We start from the raw sequence: 17,150 nt of genomic DNA, 5'->3' as shown, positions 1-17,150 counted from the left end.
TAAAAAAGTGGAACTCACATTTCTGGAGATATTAACATGTGTGATGTAATCCTGATCACATGAGTTAATGGGAGAGACAACAGGAGATATCAACTGATTAAAATAATAACTGATAAATAAATGTTTCTGTGTCAGGGCTGCTCTATGTTAAATAATGTATGCACAATAATAAATATACACAAAACTGCATTTGCATTTACAATTCACTACAATGTACAGTATAATATGTGTTATTTGCCTCTTTGTAATTAAATAGAACATATTTTAAACTGTCTTGCGGTCGATTTCAGTCCTTTTCAACCTCAATTTTACAAAATCAGTGGAAGTTTTTAGCATTCTACAACCTATGTCTTATTGTCATAGTTTTGTCTTGCCCAGCTTAACATTGTACACATCGCTGTCATTGTGTATTAATGTGTATATTAATATAAAAATGAAATAAATTATCTAGGAAGAGCTAGACAACAGTCAGTTATGCCAAATACAAGCCTTGAACTCTTACTTTAAAAAAGTTCCCATTCTTTATGTATTTAGGTCTAAATGAAGCTCAAGAGTTATGGAGAACTCTGTGTGACTTCTTATTTTATTTGGCTTCATTTGTGCTCGGAAAGCCATGTCCCACTGTAAACTAAAACAACGATGCGATAAGAACATGGTCCACAGTCATACGGGTCAGAAGAACCAAAAGTAGCTCTGCAACGGTTGTGGTGTCACACAGGTGGACCAAAACGCCGGAGCAGAGCAGGGAGCCGGGGTGAGGTGACGAGCTGATTCACTGCAGGTCTACAGGTAGACTGACCCCCGGAGGCCTGTACTAACATACCCAGGGTATCTTCTTCTTATCTGGCTAAACTAACCGTAACAACCGCAAGCCCGCTAAGCGGTCCAACGACGGTGGTTATCAACTCGGTACATCAACGAAGAAGTTCAACACATACTCCAGATTTTGTCTACATTGGTAGATCAGACTCTAATTACTTTGTCTATTCCGTTAAAGGGACTGTTTGTAAGAATCAGAAATTGCTTGTTAACAACAACACCTGTGGCCGTTAAGTCAACGAAAGTCAGCTTCCTGTTGCTCGTGCTCACGCTTGTGCTCGCTCTACATAGACATGAACGAGCATCGCTCAAAACAGTGAGGCGACACACGTCAGCTAAAACCACATTATCACTCTATATTTCATCTGCTTGGCAGTAATGTTAGCTGACCAGACGAATGTCTCTCCATGAATCAATGCTGATCCTAGTGTTGGCTTTTCCTGCCTCAGCCTCCCGACCGCGGCCGGAGGGAACAGGGGAGACGCCGGAATTTTGGTCGGAGACGATAACGTTTCTCTCTGCGGAGCCCCGTCACTTCACAAGACACGGGAAACCTCTGTTGGTCTGGAGGAGCTGCAGCAGTTATTTCTGCACAAACGTCCACTGTACATTCACTAGATATTCTCAGAGCTAAACTAACTCTTCTGCAGTGTGGAGTGTGCGCGCATGCACGTGAGAGTGGAGCGAAAGAGCGAGAACGAGCGCGGTGAGTGAGTGAAGGCAGGCACAGGAGCAGAGGAGCAGAGTACAGCAGAGACTCCGGTCCTGGAGACCAAAGCTACGGTCTCCCCCGCATCCTCCGACCGCGGCCAACACTAGATACAACTTTGTGGCTTTGGTGTTTCCGTGTAGTTTGTGTTGAAGTTTGAGTCTGAACAGCGTAGCCACACACGAGCGTGCAGGGGACACCGACCCGCAATGATTTATACGTGTAAGAAGTTACAAACAGTCCCTTTAAGAGCTGGTTTAAAGGCTAAAGCATTGTCTAGCATATTAGCTCAATATTTTGATTGAACTGTTTCATACTACATAGTACTGAGGAACGCAGTACGTACCGTGTACTGTATACTGCGTTTGTCAGTAGTATGTAGTAGGCGGTTTTCGAGTACAGCCAGATTTTCCCACTCTGCTTCAATGTGTCAGTAAACATTGGACGAGGAAGTAGGCGGTCCACTCTGAAGCCAACCCAGCAGGCGGTGGGTGTTTACCTGGCTGTTACGCCAGGGCCACACAGCGCGCATCATGCTCGCGTGACGGCAACTTCGCGTGTTGTTTTTTATTTCGGCGTCCATGTTAACAGGTTAGAGTGGACACACTGCCCGCATGAGACGCACGTCAGACGCACGTCAGACGTGCGTCTATTTTATAGAATAGAAGGCTCGCCTATTTTTCACGCTTGCCGCATACCTCTCGGCTGCGTCTCCCAGCAGCAACAGACAGTGAAGGTGATCTATTGGCAGTATATGAACATCATACCAGCAAGATTACTACAGTTTCCATGTCTAGACATCTGTAGAATATGTCACTGACCATCAATATTTTACACTTCCTATCTAGATTTCAAAATAAAAGTCCTCTAGCGTTTTTAGTGCACAGAATCATTCATTCATTAACACAATGCTTTTATTCTGAAATACTCTAAATAAAGCAGTTGTCTGCTTGCAGGTTTCCATCAAGTTAATATAGTACAGGCTTTTAATTATGTAAACACTGTAGTAGTCATAGCAGAAACCCTACATATGCTATACATATAATAGACTGGGTTAATAGGTTATAAGAACATCAGGTGATAGTTGGCAGTATTTTTCCGATGCGCTCTCTCTCTCGCTCTCTCTCTCTCTCTCTCTCTCTCGCTCTCTCTCTCTCTCTCTCTCTCTCTCTCTCTCTCTCTCGCTCTCGCTCTCTCTCTCTCTCTCTCTCTCTCTCAACAAACACCACGTTTTTTAAAGATATTTAATAATAATTTTCGTTTTCTAAAGGTTAACACATAACGAAACTGTTTATTTTGCTTTGTTTTATAATAAATAAAAAAAACCACTTTACTTATATTTATCATTCTGAAATACTTCAGGTGTTTTTCTCCATCAAGGCGCAGTTCAGCAACAAGGTGGTGAAAAGCTCCAAGTTGCCTGAGATGTCGGAACATCAGCATTTATAATGTAAATTGCTGTCCCGCCCCAGATGTAAATTAAGTCGTTTTCGATAAAAGCCGCAACCTGGAATGCTGTAGAACAGGAACCCGAAACCCCCTGGAAATGTTGTTTAAAACTGTGCCAGTCAAAGTGAAGAGGGATTGCTGTAGGCTCTCTCTTACTACTAATGTATTTATTTATTTTTTTGTATTAATATATAGCCCACAGAAATCCCTCTTCACTGTCAATGAAGAGGGATTTATATATATATATATATATATATATATATATATATAGCCCATAGAAATCCCTCCTCATTGTCAGTGAAGAGGGATTTATATATATATAAATCCCTCTTCACTGACAGAAAAGAGGGATTTATATGGGCTATATATTAATATTTATGTATGAATTTATTTGCTTGTTTTTAATAATATTTACAAATTACCACACAGTTCTTACCCTTTTTTGTCTTAAATAAATATAAATCACATTTATTATGAAGTTAAATGGCCATTAAAAGGCAAACTCTATGTAGAAAGAAAGGGCTGTCAGCAACAGCAAAAACACAGCTGACAGGTAGCTCCGGGACGCTCCCGAGACGTGGGTAACTCGCGTCTAGTGTGAACACCCTAGGTGGGCATGACGCGGCCACGACGTGACGCTGCCGTCACGCGAGCATGATGCGCGCTGTGTGGCCCGGGCTTTAGCATGTCCACCCACTAAAAAATCTAAATGTTCCACCTGCCTGCCAATATCCAACCTGATCACTGCATGTGACACCGCAATACTCAATTACCCCAACAGCTACTCTACATCCCGATATTTAGCTACTACTGTAGCCTACTTTTGCCTATAACCATAACTGATGTGATACAAATAATACTGAATACTACACCGAGGGTCATACGAGCATTGAAGAAGTAGTAATACTTGTGTAAACACAGAATGTCCCCATTTTTCCATGAGAAAGCAAAAGGAATGTCCATTAAAACATGCAGGTGAAGTACAGAAGCTGTTTCAGTGGTGAGTGCAGTATATGCAGGATATCATGCTACTATCTACAGTATATGACATCAGATGTATTTTTACATCATAGTACTTCCTAAATGTTGTGTGTCCTGTTTTCCAGTTGAAGGAGTCTTTACGTCATTCTGTCAACACAGACTCGTTGGAATAAAAGGTGAGATTTTCATTAATCATGTATTCGTTGTTGAACAGTCTATACTCTTGAGTCAGAGGTCATTTATTCTCTCCACAAAGAAAGAAAGAAAGAAAGAAAAGCTCATTGCACAATAACAAAAAGCACAGCTATGGGTGGCTGTCGCTCAGAGGGTAGAGCAGGTCGTCCACAAATCATGAGGTCGGTGGTTCGATTGGTACATGTGCACAATCCTCCTTTCTACTTCCACAGTTAGCCTCAACTAGATGTAGACCCGTCCTTGTCTATGACTAAGAAGAACTGCAGTTCACCGTTGTGCTGCAGGTTCTCCAACCACACCAGAGCAGCTGCCCTTGTACATGTTGTGTACATTACACACAGCTGTGGCTACTTATTACTTCTGTTATCATGAATGCATGTACCTGTAAGTCTCCACATGGCGGTGATATCTGAAATCATCAATAATTTCAACCCAGTCAACAGAATTTTTTTTTGACATTGGACGTTTCTGCAAACCACAGATGCGTTGAATGTTGAAGTTTCTGAACCAAAACTAAATTATATATATATATATATATATATATATATATATATATATTATGGCATGCCGTTCAGGAAATTATTATATATATAATGTGAAATTTGAGAATATTGAATGAAATCCTGAGAATATTGAATGAAATGTGAGAATATTGAATGAACAGAGAATATTGAATGAATATATATATTTAGTATACAAAGTCTTTCTGTGAAACCAGACAGTCTAATCAGCTGCTGTTAACATTTGTTCTGCAATAACTCCAGTAAAACATGTTTGTTTTCTGGTTAAACCAGCTTCCCCCTCAAAGATCATGACAGAACAGAAGCATCCCTTAGTGTCTTCTAAACCAACAAAGTTCAACAGAGATGTTTGACTTAAAGGATTTGAAGTTACTCATAAATGTTGAAAGCTGCAACCTACAACAACTAAGATTGGATAAAGATTCAAATTTGATGAAATGCTTTGGAACCCCGACCCTAGTTCACACCATCGGACAACTCAAGATGGAAATTGCCAGTGTTACTAATAATGGTTTTATAATTCATACCCTCAATGGATCAGTCATTTTAGGTCATTTGTATTATGCATTATCGTGCTCTTGTTGTGCTTTTTCACAACTTTTATATCATCCTGTGTTTCAGGTGTCGGGGGTGCTGAGTGACCCACGAGAACTAGAAGCTTCCTGAAGTCTTCCATTCACTGAAGAATATGCCTCGTCTTTTCAGATTCACAGTTTTGCGATGAAAGTTTCTCGTGTGACTCTAGAAGCACTAAAAGCTGCATGAGATGCAATGTTCTGAGTCTTTTTTGTAAAAGAAAAATGTATAATCCTATAGGACTTAAGACAGAAACAATGGTAACGACAATATGATAGGCTGTTTTTGAATTATTAAAATGTTTATTTATAAAGTCAAATATCTCAATAATGTAAGAATGAGTTATTTAATGATGTAATTACACCTGAGGTCACACAGGCGTCATCATATGAAGCACATTGTTTATATTCTAAACAATACTACTACAATAACCCTTAGAACAGCGAGACGTGTATGTTGTTTGTATGTTCATATACTCTATGAGTCCAAACACATTGAGGCTGTCGTGCCGCAAAGGAGATTTGGAACAATAAGCTCTAACCAACTACAGCACACACTCGAGAGAAGGATGTACCAATTACCAGAGTACAATCTCTCATCAAGACTTCAAAAGGCTTTGGTTTGATTGGAGCATCACAAGTGTTTTATTTGTTGGAAACAGAGCTTATATAACTCATAGTTTTCAGTCACGTGACGCGCAGAGCCTGGAGGGCAAAAAAACACTGTTCCGACATTCAACTCAATTCAATTAATTTTTATATAGCATCAAATCATAACAGAAGTTATCGCAAGACACTTTTCATATAGAGCAGGTCTAGACTGTGCTCTATAATCTAGAGACCCAACAAGAGATCCCCCATCAGCATGCACTAGATGTGACAGTGGCAAGAAAAAAACTCCCCTTTAACGGGTAGAAACCTCGGGCAGAACCTGGAGAGAGAGAGAGATAGAGAGAGAGAGAGAGAGAGAGAGAGAGAGAGAGAGATATGCACTAATGTACCCACCAACTGCCCTCCAAACTACAGAGAGATTATTGCCCCTTCCCAGGAACAGAGAGAGAGATAAGGGAGAGGGAGGACATAAAGACATATAGATGGAAAGTGAAGGAGAGAGAGGACATATAGACATATAGATCGAGAGGGAGGTAGAGAGAGAGAGAGAGAGAGAGAGAGAGATGAGGGAGAGGGAGGACATATAGACATACAGACGGAGCCCAGACAGCACTGAGCAATACTGAAGAGATTCAGATATTACTACAAATTCATAGAATACTTGTACCCCTACTACACAGTACTGCGATACAGTATATAATATATAATAATACAGATATTATTAGTGTAGCCTGATCTTTATCTGCAACTGTGCAGACATAGCGGGTTTAAACAGAATGAGCAGACAAACAAAAATAAAAAGGTCGAACTATCTGGTACAGCCCTACTGTATAACAATTATGAAATAAATGACCTCTGGGTGAAAGTCATTGCTGTTATTGCTTTCACCCTCATTTCTTGGACATATCCGACTTATGGATGTTTGTCTAATATTGTCTCTCATCTTGGGCTGACAGGCCAGGTGTTCCTTCTCCTCCTCCTCCTCCTCCTCCTCCTCCACCTGTTTCCTTCTTTTTTGTTATTGTTTGTTATTGTTTTTTTTCACATCGACTTTAAAGGGGACATATTACAAGAACATTTTTTAATTATAAAACAGGCTTCAGTCCTATATAAATACTGTGAAAGTATCAAAACGCTCAATCCACAGGGAAATACACACAGCCCGTATTCAGAAATCGCGCGTTTGAAACAAGCCGTTAGGATTTCTGTCCATTTGTGATGTCACAAATATACAATATTTAGACCGTTACATGGTTTTAAACATAAACATTCTAAATGTGTCCCAGTTTATTTCCTGTTGCAGTGTATGTGAATAACATCATTACGGCATTAAACATTACGGCAGGTAAACATGTTCTAGTAGAAACAGTATGAACCTGAAAATGAGTACGATATAGGACCTTTAATATCAAACTGTTGTTTTACATTAGCCACAGTCCGTAGCCTGTATCTGACACAACATTCACCTCGGTGGTTAATGCAGCCCAAGCCTCTTTTTTTATCGTCAGTCCCGTGGAAACAGCTCTGAAAAGTGTCCCCTTTCTGCAGTATAATGATAGTAAACAGTGAACACTCCTCTCCATTTAGAATGATTCTGGTTCACTAAGCAACGCACAGCGGTAAGAACTAAATTGGCCAGTGCACACATATCATGAATCCGACGGTAATGTTGCGTGTGCACAAAGTAAGACCATTTCTATTCACATAATAGTGAATGAAGCCCAATGCCAGGTGCTTTGAGAGGGTCGGTCTGCTCTTCCAGTCTGTGGGGGGGTTGGCAGATAACGGATGCTCCTCCTTCGAGCTTCATAACCCACAGAGACGCCGCTCCAGCCTGTCTGTGAGACACTGCTGACACTGAGGTAAGAACACACTTTGATTCTGTCTTCATCATGGCTTTGTCTTCCTCTTTAGCTCACTCTTTCCAATGTGCTTCTTTTTCTTTTTCTTTGAATCTCTCTTATTTATTTATTTGCAGCTCTTCATCCTTCACCACTTTTAGTTCTTCTGGTTTCCTTGCCAGCTGTCCTCCTTGTCCATTTAGGAAAATCACATCAGACTGCTTCTAACTAACTGGATAAAATGTTAAAAACATGCATGTTATAATTGGTCATGTTAAAAGTTCAAAAAGCAAAGTATGTAACAGGCGAGATGGTGACAAAGATCTGCTGTTTGAATGTGGTGATTTGATCAAAGTTTGTGTCTATAAGTAAAGCAGATGTGTGAGTGAGAGCACAAACACGCACACACACGCACACACACAAACACACACACTAACACACACACGCACACACACACACACACACACACACAGCCCTGAAGTGCTTTATCCTTTGTTAGTGTCATAAGGTCCGCTAATGAATAATGGATTGTGTGTGTGTGTGTGTGTTATGTGATCTGTGTAGACAGCCCAAAGGACCTCAGTGATGACGACCGGCTGCATGAGGTCGACTCTGGAGCCTGAACATCGACTGATGACACAGAAGAGCAAACATTGTAAGTGCAGAGCTCTGCCCTTTTTTTTTAAATGATGATAACAATAAGACAATATTTCAAACACAGCTATTATCGTGCTGCCGATAATGACATTTTGTATTTTTAATGAAAATTAATGAAAATAATTTTTACAGTTCTTTTTTTTTCAATTTTCAATGAAGAAATACAAATAGCTGATTTACACTGACATTCATCTCCCCCAGAGATCAGTTTACTGTAATGATGTGATAAGCAAAAAGAGATTGTACTGTACACCACTCGCCATACTATATGTGTCAATAAGAGCTGCTGTTGCAGATTGTGCTTTTAAAACTTGATTTTGATGAATCATTTTGTAGAATTTATTAGAATTTTCATATTTTTTTTGGCCAATGATGCAAAAAAACATCCTTCCAACAGCAGGTTTAAAGGTCCCATATTGTAAAAAAGTGAGATTTTAATTTTTTTTATATTATAAAGCAGGTTTAAGTGCTGTATAAATACTGTTAAACTATCAAAACGCTCAATATACGGAGAAATACACACAGCCCGTATTCAGAAATCGCGCGTTTGAAACAAGCCGTTAGGATTTCTGTCCATTTGTGATGTCACAAATATACAATATTTAGACCGTTACACGGTTTTAAACGTAAACATTCTAAATGTGTTCCAGTTTATTTCCTGTTGCAGTGTATGTAAATAACATCAGCTGACAGGAAGTAAACATGGACCCAAACTGTTGCCTAGCAGCGCTATACCGTTGCAATTCCATTGAAATGCACTAAAACGGAGCATTTCAGATAGAGGGTGAATACAGGTATATTCAGGCAGACAGTACGAGGAAAATAATGTATATTTTGAACATTACAGCATGTAAACATGTTCTAGTAGAAACACAAAATACAAGTATGAACCTGAAAGTGAGCATGATATGGGACCTATAAGAGGGAATATCTCTTTTGTTTTGATGTGATTTGGATGAACTGACCCTCTCAAAAGCTTCAGATCACATATGTGTTTCAGAAGTGAGAAAAAGAGCAGAAATGCCAGCTGAGAATGAAAACTGACCATTTTGTTAAGGTCCTTTCTTTGTGGTGAAGATGGTTGACGATGTCACGTTTTTTTCCGGATGTGTGACAGATGAGGAGGCGCCGGAGAGCCTGGTGGTGGAGAGGAAGTCAGACATGAAGGATGATGAAGAGGAGGAGGAGGAGGAGGCTCTCTGCGCGGAGAATCAGGAGGCAGACCAGAAGAAGAAACCTCGCAGAAAAGACACACCTGTCCTCAACTCTCCTCCACATATACCAGGTCATCAGCACACACACACACACACACAAGAACTTGTTGTAAGGCCGACAAAGATCAATGCAGTGTGTCCACGTTTATTTTGTGATTATTTTAACAGGAATTTGTGCTGCGTTTTGAAGCTTTGTGTCGACAATATTACACATAGTCATAAAGGTTTGTCATTACCTTCCAAAACAACTCTTATGACCATAAAAAATTATTCATTTTCTGATAACCCACCACAGCAGCTGAGGTTTGGGTTAACATTGTTAAAGTTCCCATATTATAAAAAAATTAGATTTTCTTTTTTTTTTATTATAAAGCAGGCTTAAGTCCAATATGAATACTGTGAAAGTATCGAAACGCTCAATCCACAGGGAAATACACACACAGCCCGTATTCAGAAATACTGCCTTTGAAACAAGCCGTCAGGATTTCTGTCAATTTGTGATGTCACAAATATACAATATTTAGACCCTTTACACAGATTTAAACGTAAACCTTCTAAATGTGTCCCAGCTTATTCCTGGTTGCAGTGTATGTGAATGACATCAGCTGACAGGAAGTAAACATGGACCCAAGCTGTTGCCTAGCAACGCAATTCTGTTGCAATTTCGGCGCAATTCCGTCGAAATGCGCTAAAACGGAGCGTTGAAGACGGAGGGTAAATACAGGCATATTCAGGCCGACAGTATGAGGAAAATAAAGTTTTTTTTTAACATTACAGCATGTAAACATGTTCTAGTACAGGAGGTCTGCAACATGCGGCTCCGGGGCCACATGCGGCTCTTTATCCCCTCTCCAGTTTACATTTTCAATTTTATTTATCATTGTTGTAGGTCTATGGTACGATGGTACGACGGTACGACGAAGTATTAGGGCCACATTTAGGAAAATAAAATAAATCTGAGATTTCGAGAATAAGGTCATAATATTACGAGAATAAAGTCATAGGTTTAAGAGAAAAAAAAGTCATAGTATTATGAGAATAAAGTCATAATATTAGTATATATATATATATATATAAAATAGTATAGTAGAGGCAATTTGACATGTTATTTTCTTTTTTCTTGTAAAGTTATGACTTTATTCTCGTAATATTACGACTTTTTTTCGCGTAAAGTTATGACTTTATTCTCGTAATATTCAGAGTTTTTTTCGCGTAAAGTTATGACTTTATTCTCGTAAAGTTCCGACTTTTTTTCTTGTAAAGTTATGACTTTTTTCTCGTAATATTACGACTTTTTTTCGCGTAAAGTTATGACTTTCTCGTAATATTGCAACTTTTTTTCGCGTAAAGTTATGACTTTATTCTCGTAATATTACAACTTTTTTTCTCGTAAAGTTATGACTTTATTCTCGTAATATTACAACTTTTTTCTCGTAAAGTTATGACTTTTTTTTCGTAAAGTTATGACTTTTTTCTTGAAATCTCTGGGTTTTTATTCCCTCATTGTGGCCCTAATACTCCATTGTGCATTTACACTTTGGCACTCACTGCATTAGACCTACAGTATATACTATATACTTAGACTATAGTCTGTGTTACCTTCATCACAATGCTCAAATGTTTTGCGGCTCCAGACAGATATTTTTTTTTGTTGCCTAAAATGCCTCTTTTGATAGTAAAGGTTGCTGACCCCTGTTCTAGTATAAACACAAAACACAAGTATGATCCTGAAAATGAGAATGATATGGGTCCTTTAACATTACAGATCATTCTTCACCACGGTTAGTGGGTTATACTTTGAGCTATTTTTAGAAAAGACGACTTCAGTATGTACCAGAGGTCAAAGTTGAAGTAGGAAGTGGCTCTGTGAGATGTGATGGATGTTTTCTACAGACCGTCTGAGTAATTATTTTACCCTTCACCTTTATTTTCTCTTTTCATATAACTAACCTGGCGATTTGTGTCCAGCCTGTCTGATTGTCTGTCTGCTGCTGTTACTATTTACTTCGTGAGTTGGTGTTACTACAACTGTTAGAACCAAAAGGCCAGATCTAAGAAAAAGAAAAATCAATTTGTATAAGTGAACTGTCTTCTGGGTTTAAAGCTGTTTTTTTTCTTCTCTTTAGGACTGAGACTGCTGAAAGTGGAGAAGCAGATGGTCCACTTAGAGGATGAGGAGAAAGATGTGAAGGATTAAAGCCTGTATATATCATTGATTTAGTTGTCAATAAATGTTCACAGTCTCATTAAATGTTGTTTGTAGTAAATGGACTGCATTTATTTACCTTTTTCCAGTCTTTACAGCAACTCAAAGTGATTTACAACACAAGGCAGCTGTTAAATTCCCCGATTAGTCCAGGGGCCTATACTAGGAGGTAACCTCAGGGTTAACCCTTCAGGGTTTCCGGTCCTTCGACAGTGGTTCACTTCTTACCGGGGTAGATCGCCTTGGTAATTTAGGCTGGGTTCCAACCAAAAGTTTCTGGGACTTTTTGGCCCCTGGAACAAATTTTAAAGGACCTGTATCATGCTCATTTTCAGGTTCATACTTTTTTATGTGTGTTTCTAATAGAACATGTTTACATGCTGTGATGTTCAAAAAAAACTTTATTTTCCTCATACTGTCTGTCTGAAACACTCTGTTTTAGTGCATTTCAAGGGAATTGCGTTACTAGGCAACAGCTTGGGTCCATGTTTACTTCCTGTCAGCTGATGTTATTCACATACACTGCAACAGGAAATAAACTGGGACACATTTAGAATGTTTACGTTTAAAACCGTGTAATGATCTATATATTGTCTATTTGTGACATCACAAATGGACAAAAATCCAGACGGCTTGTTTCAAACGCACAATTTCTAAATTCGGGCTTTGTGTATTTCTCCGTGTACTGAGTGTTTTGATAGTTTAACAGTATTTATATAGCACTTTAAACCTGCTTTATAATATAAAACACATGAAAATCTCACTTTTTACAATATGGGCCCTTTAAAGAACTAAACGGTTCCTTCAGCCCACTGTTGTTTGTGTTTCCACCACGGTCTAAAGACCTGCGAAGATTTGGCAAATTAGTCCGCTGACGTATATAAAAAAGCGGCGGCTGTTTTAACACGTCTCTTTTGTGCGTGACTATACAACAAGCACGATACCATAAAAAGCGACAAACAGGCATCATTATCTGTGCGACAGTAAACACGGAGGAGATTAACGCTGTGCTGCTGTTGATCGTGATTTACTTCTCTGTAAAATGGGGTCATTGAGTCAACGCTGGAAAAGAGACGAGCAGTAGTAGCAAAGCGGTTTCTAAACGCCAGACTTAAATATCATAAAGAGATTTTACGAATGTTATTGTAAATTAATAAATAAATTTTCGCACCTTTGTGTGTGTTTCAGATATATGAGTACTACAAAATGTTTTGCCATCTGTTTGGGTACACAATAGAGCAACGAAGTGGTGGGAAACCATAGTTCCAACTTTCAGAGAGGACACTTTTATGTACCTCTGCCAATCGATTGCAAACAGAACTGGATATAAGCGACACAAACTACCGCTGTTATGTACCCATTCAAAAAAGAATCGCCATGTCACAGTGAAAACCCACCACCAACTCAGAGTACAGGAGCATCTCTCATTTATTTGGAGTCGGCATTACTATGGTGAATCACTGTGTAAACAATTTCTGCTTCTGTTTTGAGAAGGTACTCATGACAGAAGTTATTCAGGTCCCAAACAGTGAAAAGTTAAAGGTCCCAAATTGTAAAAAGGGAGATTTTCATTTTCAAGCAAGTTTAAGTGATATATAAATACTGTGAAAGTATCAAAACACCCAATTCACAGAGAAATCCACACAGCCTGTATTCAAAAATTGTGCGTTTGAAACAAGCCGTTAGGATTTCTGTCCACTTGTGATGTCACAAATATACAATATTTAGAACATTACACGGTTTTAAATGTAAACATTCTAAATGTGTCCCAGTTTGTTTCCTTTTGCAGTGTATGTAAATAACATCAGCTGAAAGGAGGTAAACATGGCCCCAAATTGTTGCCTAGCAACGCAATTCCGTTGCAATTCCTTTGCAATTCCGTTGAAATGCACTAAAATAGAGCATTTCAGACAGAGGGTAAATACAGGTATATTCAGGCAGACAGTACGAGGAAAATAAAGTTTTTTTTTAACATTACAGCATGTAAACATGTTCTAGTAAAAACACAAAATACAAGTATGAACCTGAAAAAATTAGCACGACATGGGACCTTTAAAGGAAATGGCAACATATTTTGAGCATGTATGTATGTAACACACCCCCATTCTTGTACCAGAGCAATACCACACAGAATATTTCAACCATAAGGGCTGGCATTCGATCACCCTGCAGGCTGTTGTGGATGGAAAAGGTTTCTTTATAGGAATATATAAACGGAGCACCAGGGAGCCTGCATGATGCCAGAGTGCTGCACTTGTCAGGCTTGTGGGGGTCTGGTGGATATGGGTTTGCTACTCCCTGATGAAACAAAGAACATTTGGGGACATGATGTGGGGTACTATATGTCGTTGGTGACGCAGCCTATCTTTTGAAAAGCTGCCTGATGAAATCTCTCACAGACAACAGGCATCAGACACCCCCAGCAACTTGAGTACAACCACTAAACAAGAAGACGGATGCGGTTGTGGTTGAGAACGCTTTTGGCAGACGAAGGGCCTTAACTATTTGCTTAATTATTGTTTTGACTTATCTTCAACCGCTTCACAAGCAACAGTAGGCCTGTCTGGTGCTCACAGAGTAGGGCAATCTAGTAACAGGAGAGACTTCAGAGACCAGGTCCAAGCACACTGGAGCACACAGGTTTAAAGGGGACACATCATGCTCATTTTCAGGTTCATGCTTGTATTTTGGGTTTCTACCAGAACATGTTTACATGCTTTAATGTAAAAAGAACACATTATTTTTCTCTTACTGTCTGACTGAATATACCTGTATTCACCCTCTGTCTGAAACACTCAGTTTTAGCGCATTTCAATGTAATGGCAACGGAATTGCGTTGCTAGGAAACAGCTTGGGTCCATGTTTACTTCCTGTCAGCTGATGTTATTTACATACACTACAACAGGAAATAAACTGGGACACATTTAGTATGTTTACGTTTAAAATTGTGAAATGGTCTAAATATTGTAGATTTGTGACATCACACATGGACAGAAATCCTAACGGCTTGTTTCAAACGCACAATTTCTAAATACGGGCTGTGTGTATTTCTCTGTGGATTGAGTGTTTTGATAGTTTAACAGTATTTATATATCACTTAAACCTGCTTTATAATATAAAAGACATGAAAATCTCACTTTTTACAATATGGGACCTTTAAGGCAGTAAACTTTATTAAAGACTAACATTTCAACGCCAACTGCGTGTAGGCAGGTTAAACTATCATACATCATATAATATTAAAAAAGTACATAATGCGTTCCTGAGTAGTATGCAGAATGCAACGATTAAAGTGATGTATTTTGCAGTGTACTAGACCATGGCTTTAGCCTTTAAACCAGCTCTTAAATACTAGTGTAGTATGAGGTTGTACTACTAGTATAGTATAAGGGTTGTACTACTAGTAGCGTATGAGGTTGTACTACTAGTATAGTATGAGGTTGTACTACTAGTATAGTATGAGGTTGTGCTACTAGTATAGAATAAGGGTTGTACTACTAGTAGCGTATGAGGTTGTACTACTAGTGTAGTATGAGGTTGTACTACTAGTATAGTATGAGGTTGTACTACTAGTATAGAATAAGGGTTGTACTACTAGTAGCGTATGAGGTTGTACTACTAGTGTAGTATGAGGTTGTACTACTAGTGTAGTATGAGGTTGTACTACTTGTATAGTATAAGGGTTGTACTACTAGTAGCGTATGAGGTTGTACTACTAGTAGCGTATGAGGTTGTACTACTAGTATAGTATGAGGTTGTACTACTAGTGTAGTATGAGGTTGTACTACTAGTATAGAATAAGGGTTGTACTACTAGTATAGTATGAGGTTGTACTACTAGTGTAGTATGAGGTTGTACTACTAGTATAGTATGAGGTTGTACTACTAGTGTAGTATGAGGTTGTACTACTTGTATAGTATAAGGGTTGTACTACTAGTAGCGTATGAGGTTGTACTACAAGTAGCGTATGAGGTTGTACTAATAGTAGCGTACGAGGTAGTACTACTAGTATGGTATGAGGTTGTACTACTAGTATAGTATGATGTTGTACTACTAGTATAGTATGAGGTAGTACTACTAGTATAGTACGAGGTAGTACTACTAGTATAGAATGAGGTAGTACTACTAGTATGGTATGAGGTTGTACTACTAGTATAGTATAAGGGTTGTACTACTAGTGTAGTATGATGTTGTACTACTAGTGTAGTACGAGGTTGTACTACTAGTATAGTATGAGTACTACTAGTGTAGTATTAAGTAGTACTACTAGTATAGTACGAGTTGGTACTACTAGTGTAGTATGAGTACTACTAGTGTAGTATGAAGTAGTACTAGTAGTATAGTACGAGGTAGTACTACTAGTGTAGTATGAGTACTACTAGTGTAGTACGAGGTTGTACTACTAGTATAGTATAAGAACTACTAGTGTAGTATTAAGTAGTACTACTAGTATAGTACGAGGTGGTACTACTAGTGTAGTATGAGTACTACTAGTAGGCTATAGTATGAGGGTTAGAATACAGCCTTGGTGTGTGTGTGATCAGTTTGTTCTCTGATTTAAAGATCAATATATATTTATTATGTCTGAATAAAAACACTCCTCTGAGCTGCATTTCTGTGAACTGATATTTCGATAAAAAGCTGCTGACAGATCCCTGATTGTAGGACTGTGGTTTTCTGTTACCTTGACAACCAGGGCAGGCTGAGATGTTCCTCTCAGATTAATGCTGTCAGAGTGTTCTTATCATTTCCAGTTAAATGAGTTAACCTCAGCAGAGAGTCATTCAGAGCAGACTGAACTACAGCTGCAACTAACCGTTATATTAATAGTTGATTAATCTGTCCGTTCTCTTATTCAAGTAGTCAATCAGTGAGGAAGGAAACATGCTGATCATAAATGGTGCTGGATGATATTTCAGTGTTTCAGTGTGTCGTCTCCTTGGTAACTGGTGCTTGTTTTACTGACTTTGTCTCAGTCGGTTCACTGACATCATGTTTCTGTGTTGTTTCACTTGAACGAGTCCTTCAGAAAGCTGCAGGATGTCTTCAGCTCTGCTGCTTTCTTTATTCATTTCAACTCACATTTTGTGGCTCTGTCGGCTCGTGTTTCAGTCTCTGCCTTTTATTTTGAAATTGATCTGAAGCTGTGAATGTTCGTTTCAGTCTCGCCCGCTGTTTAAGTGAGGCTGGTACAACCAACCAATTGGTTCATCTGGCTGTCAATCAACACATCAATATCTCAGATGTTACTGAGGAGAATGTACCACCACACTTGGTTGTAACTCATATCTCACAATTATGACTTAATATCTCATAATAATTACGTAATATCTCATAATTAGTACTAGATATATCATAAGTAGTAAATATC

The 17,150-nt window shown here is 38.8% G+C and overlaps 2 protein-coding genes across 2 annotated transcripts in view; both read left to right on the top strand.

The window, feature by feature from the left end:
- Positions 1–6,726, top strand: part of itprid1 (ITPR interacting domain containing 1) — a 33,928-nt gene extending 27,202 nt beyond the window's left edge. The window contains exons 16-17 of the mRNA XM_074621962.1: positions 4,084–4,134; positions 5,296–6,726. Coding sequence (XP_074478063.1) covers positions 4,084–4,131 — 48 coding nt within the window. The 3' untranslated portion in view covers positions 4,132–4,134; positions 5,296–6,726. The remainder of the gene's footprint in view (positions 1–4,083; positions 4,135–5,295) is intronic.
- Positions 6,727–7,210: 484 nt separating this feature from the next.
- ppp1r17 (protein phosphatase 1 regulatory subunit 17) lies at positions 7,211–12,078 on the top strand. Its single transcript, XM_074622257.1, has 4 exons — positions 7,211–7,723; positions 8,267–8,357; positions 9,477–9,644; positions 11,700–12,078. The coding sequence occupies exons 2-4, from the start codon at positions 8,288–8,290 to the stop codon at positions 11,768–11,770; spliced, it is 309 nt and encodes a 102-aa protein (XP_074478358.1). The 5' UTR covers positions 7,211–7,723; positions 8,267–8,287; the 3' UTR covers positions 11,771–12,078.
- The last annotated feature ends 5,072 nt before the right edge of the window (positions 12,079–17,150 follow it).

Source organism: Sebastes fasciatus, chromosome 21 (genome assembly GCF_043250625.1).
Source record: "Sebastes fasciatus isolate fSebFas1 chromosome 21, fSebFas1.pri, whole genome shotgun sequence".
In the NCBI taxonomy this organism is placed as follows: domain Eukaryota; kingdom Metazoa; phylum Chordata; class Actinopteri; order Perciformes; family Sebastidae; genus Sebastes; species Sebastes fasciatus.
This window is presented reverse-complemented; position numbering and strand designations above follow the sequence as displayed.

Bases quoted from the DNA above. Each gene is read 5' to 3' on its own strand.
- ppp1r17 (XM_074622257.1), top strand. From the start codon at position 8,288: ATGACGACCGGCTGCATGAGGTCGACTCTGGAGCCTGAACATCGACTG. The intron at 8,358-9,476 runs GTAAGTGCAGAG...GATGTGTGACAG, and splicing joins GACACAGAAGAGCAAACATT to ATGAGGAGGCGCCGGAGAGC. The intron at 9,645-11,699 runs GTCATCAGCACA...TCTTCTCTTTAG, and splicing joins CTCTCCTCCACATATACCAG to GACTGAGACTGCTGAAAGTG.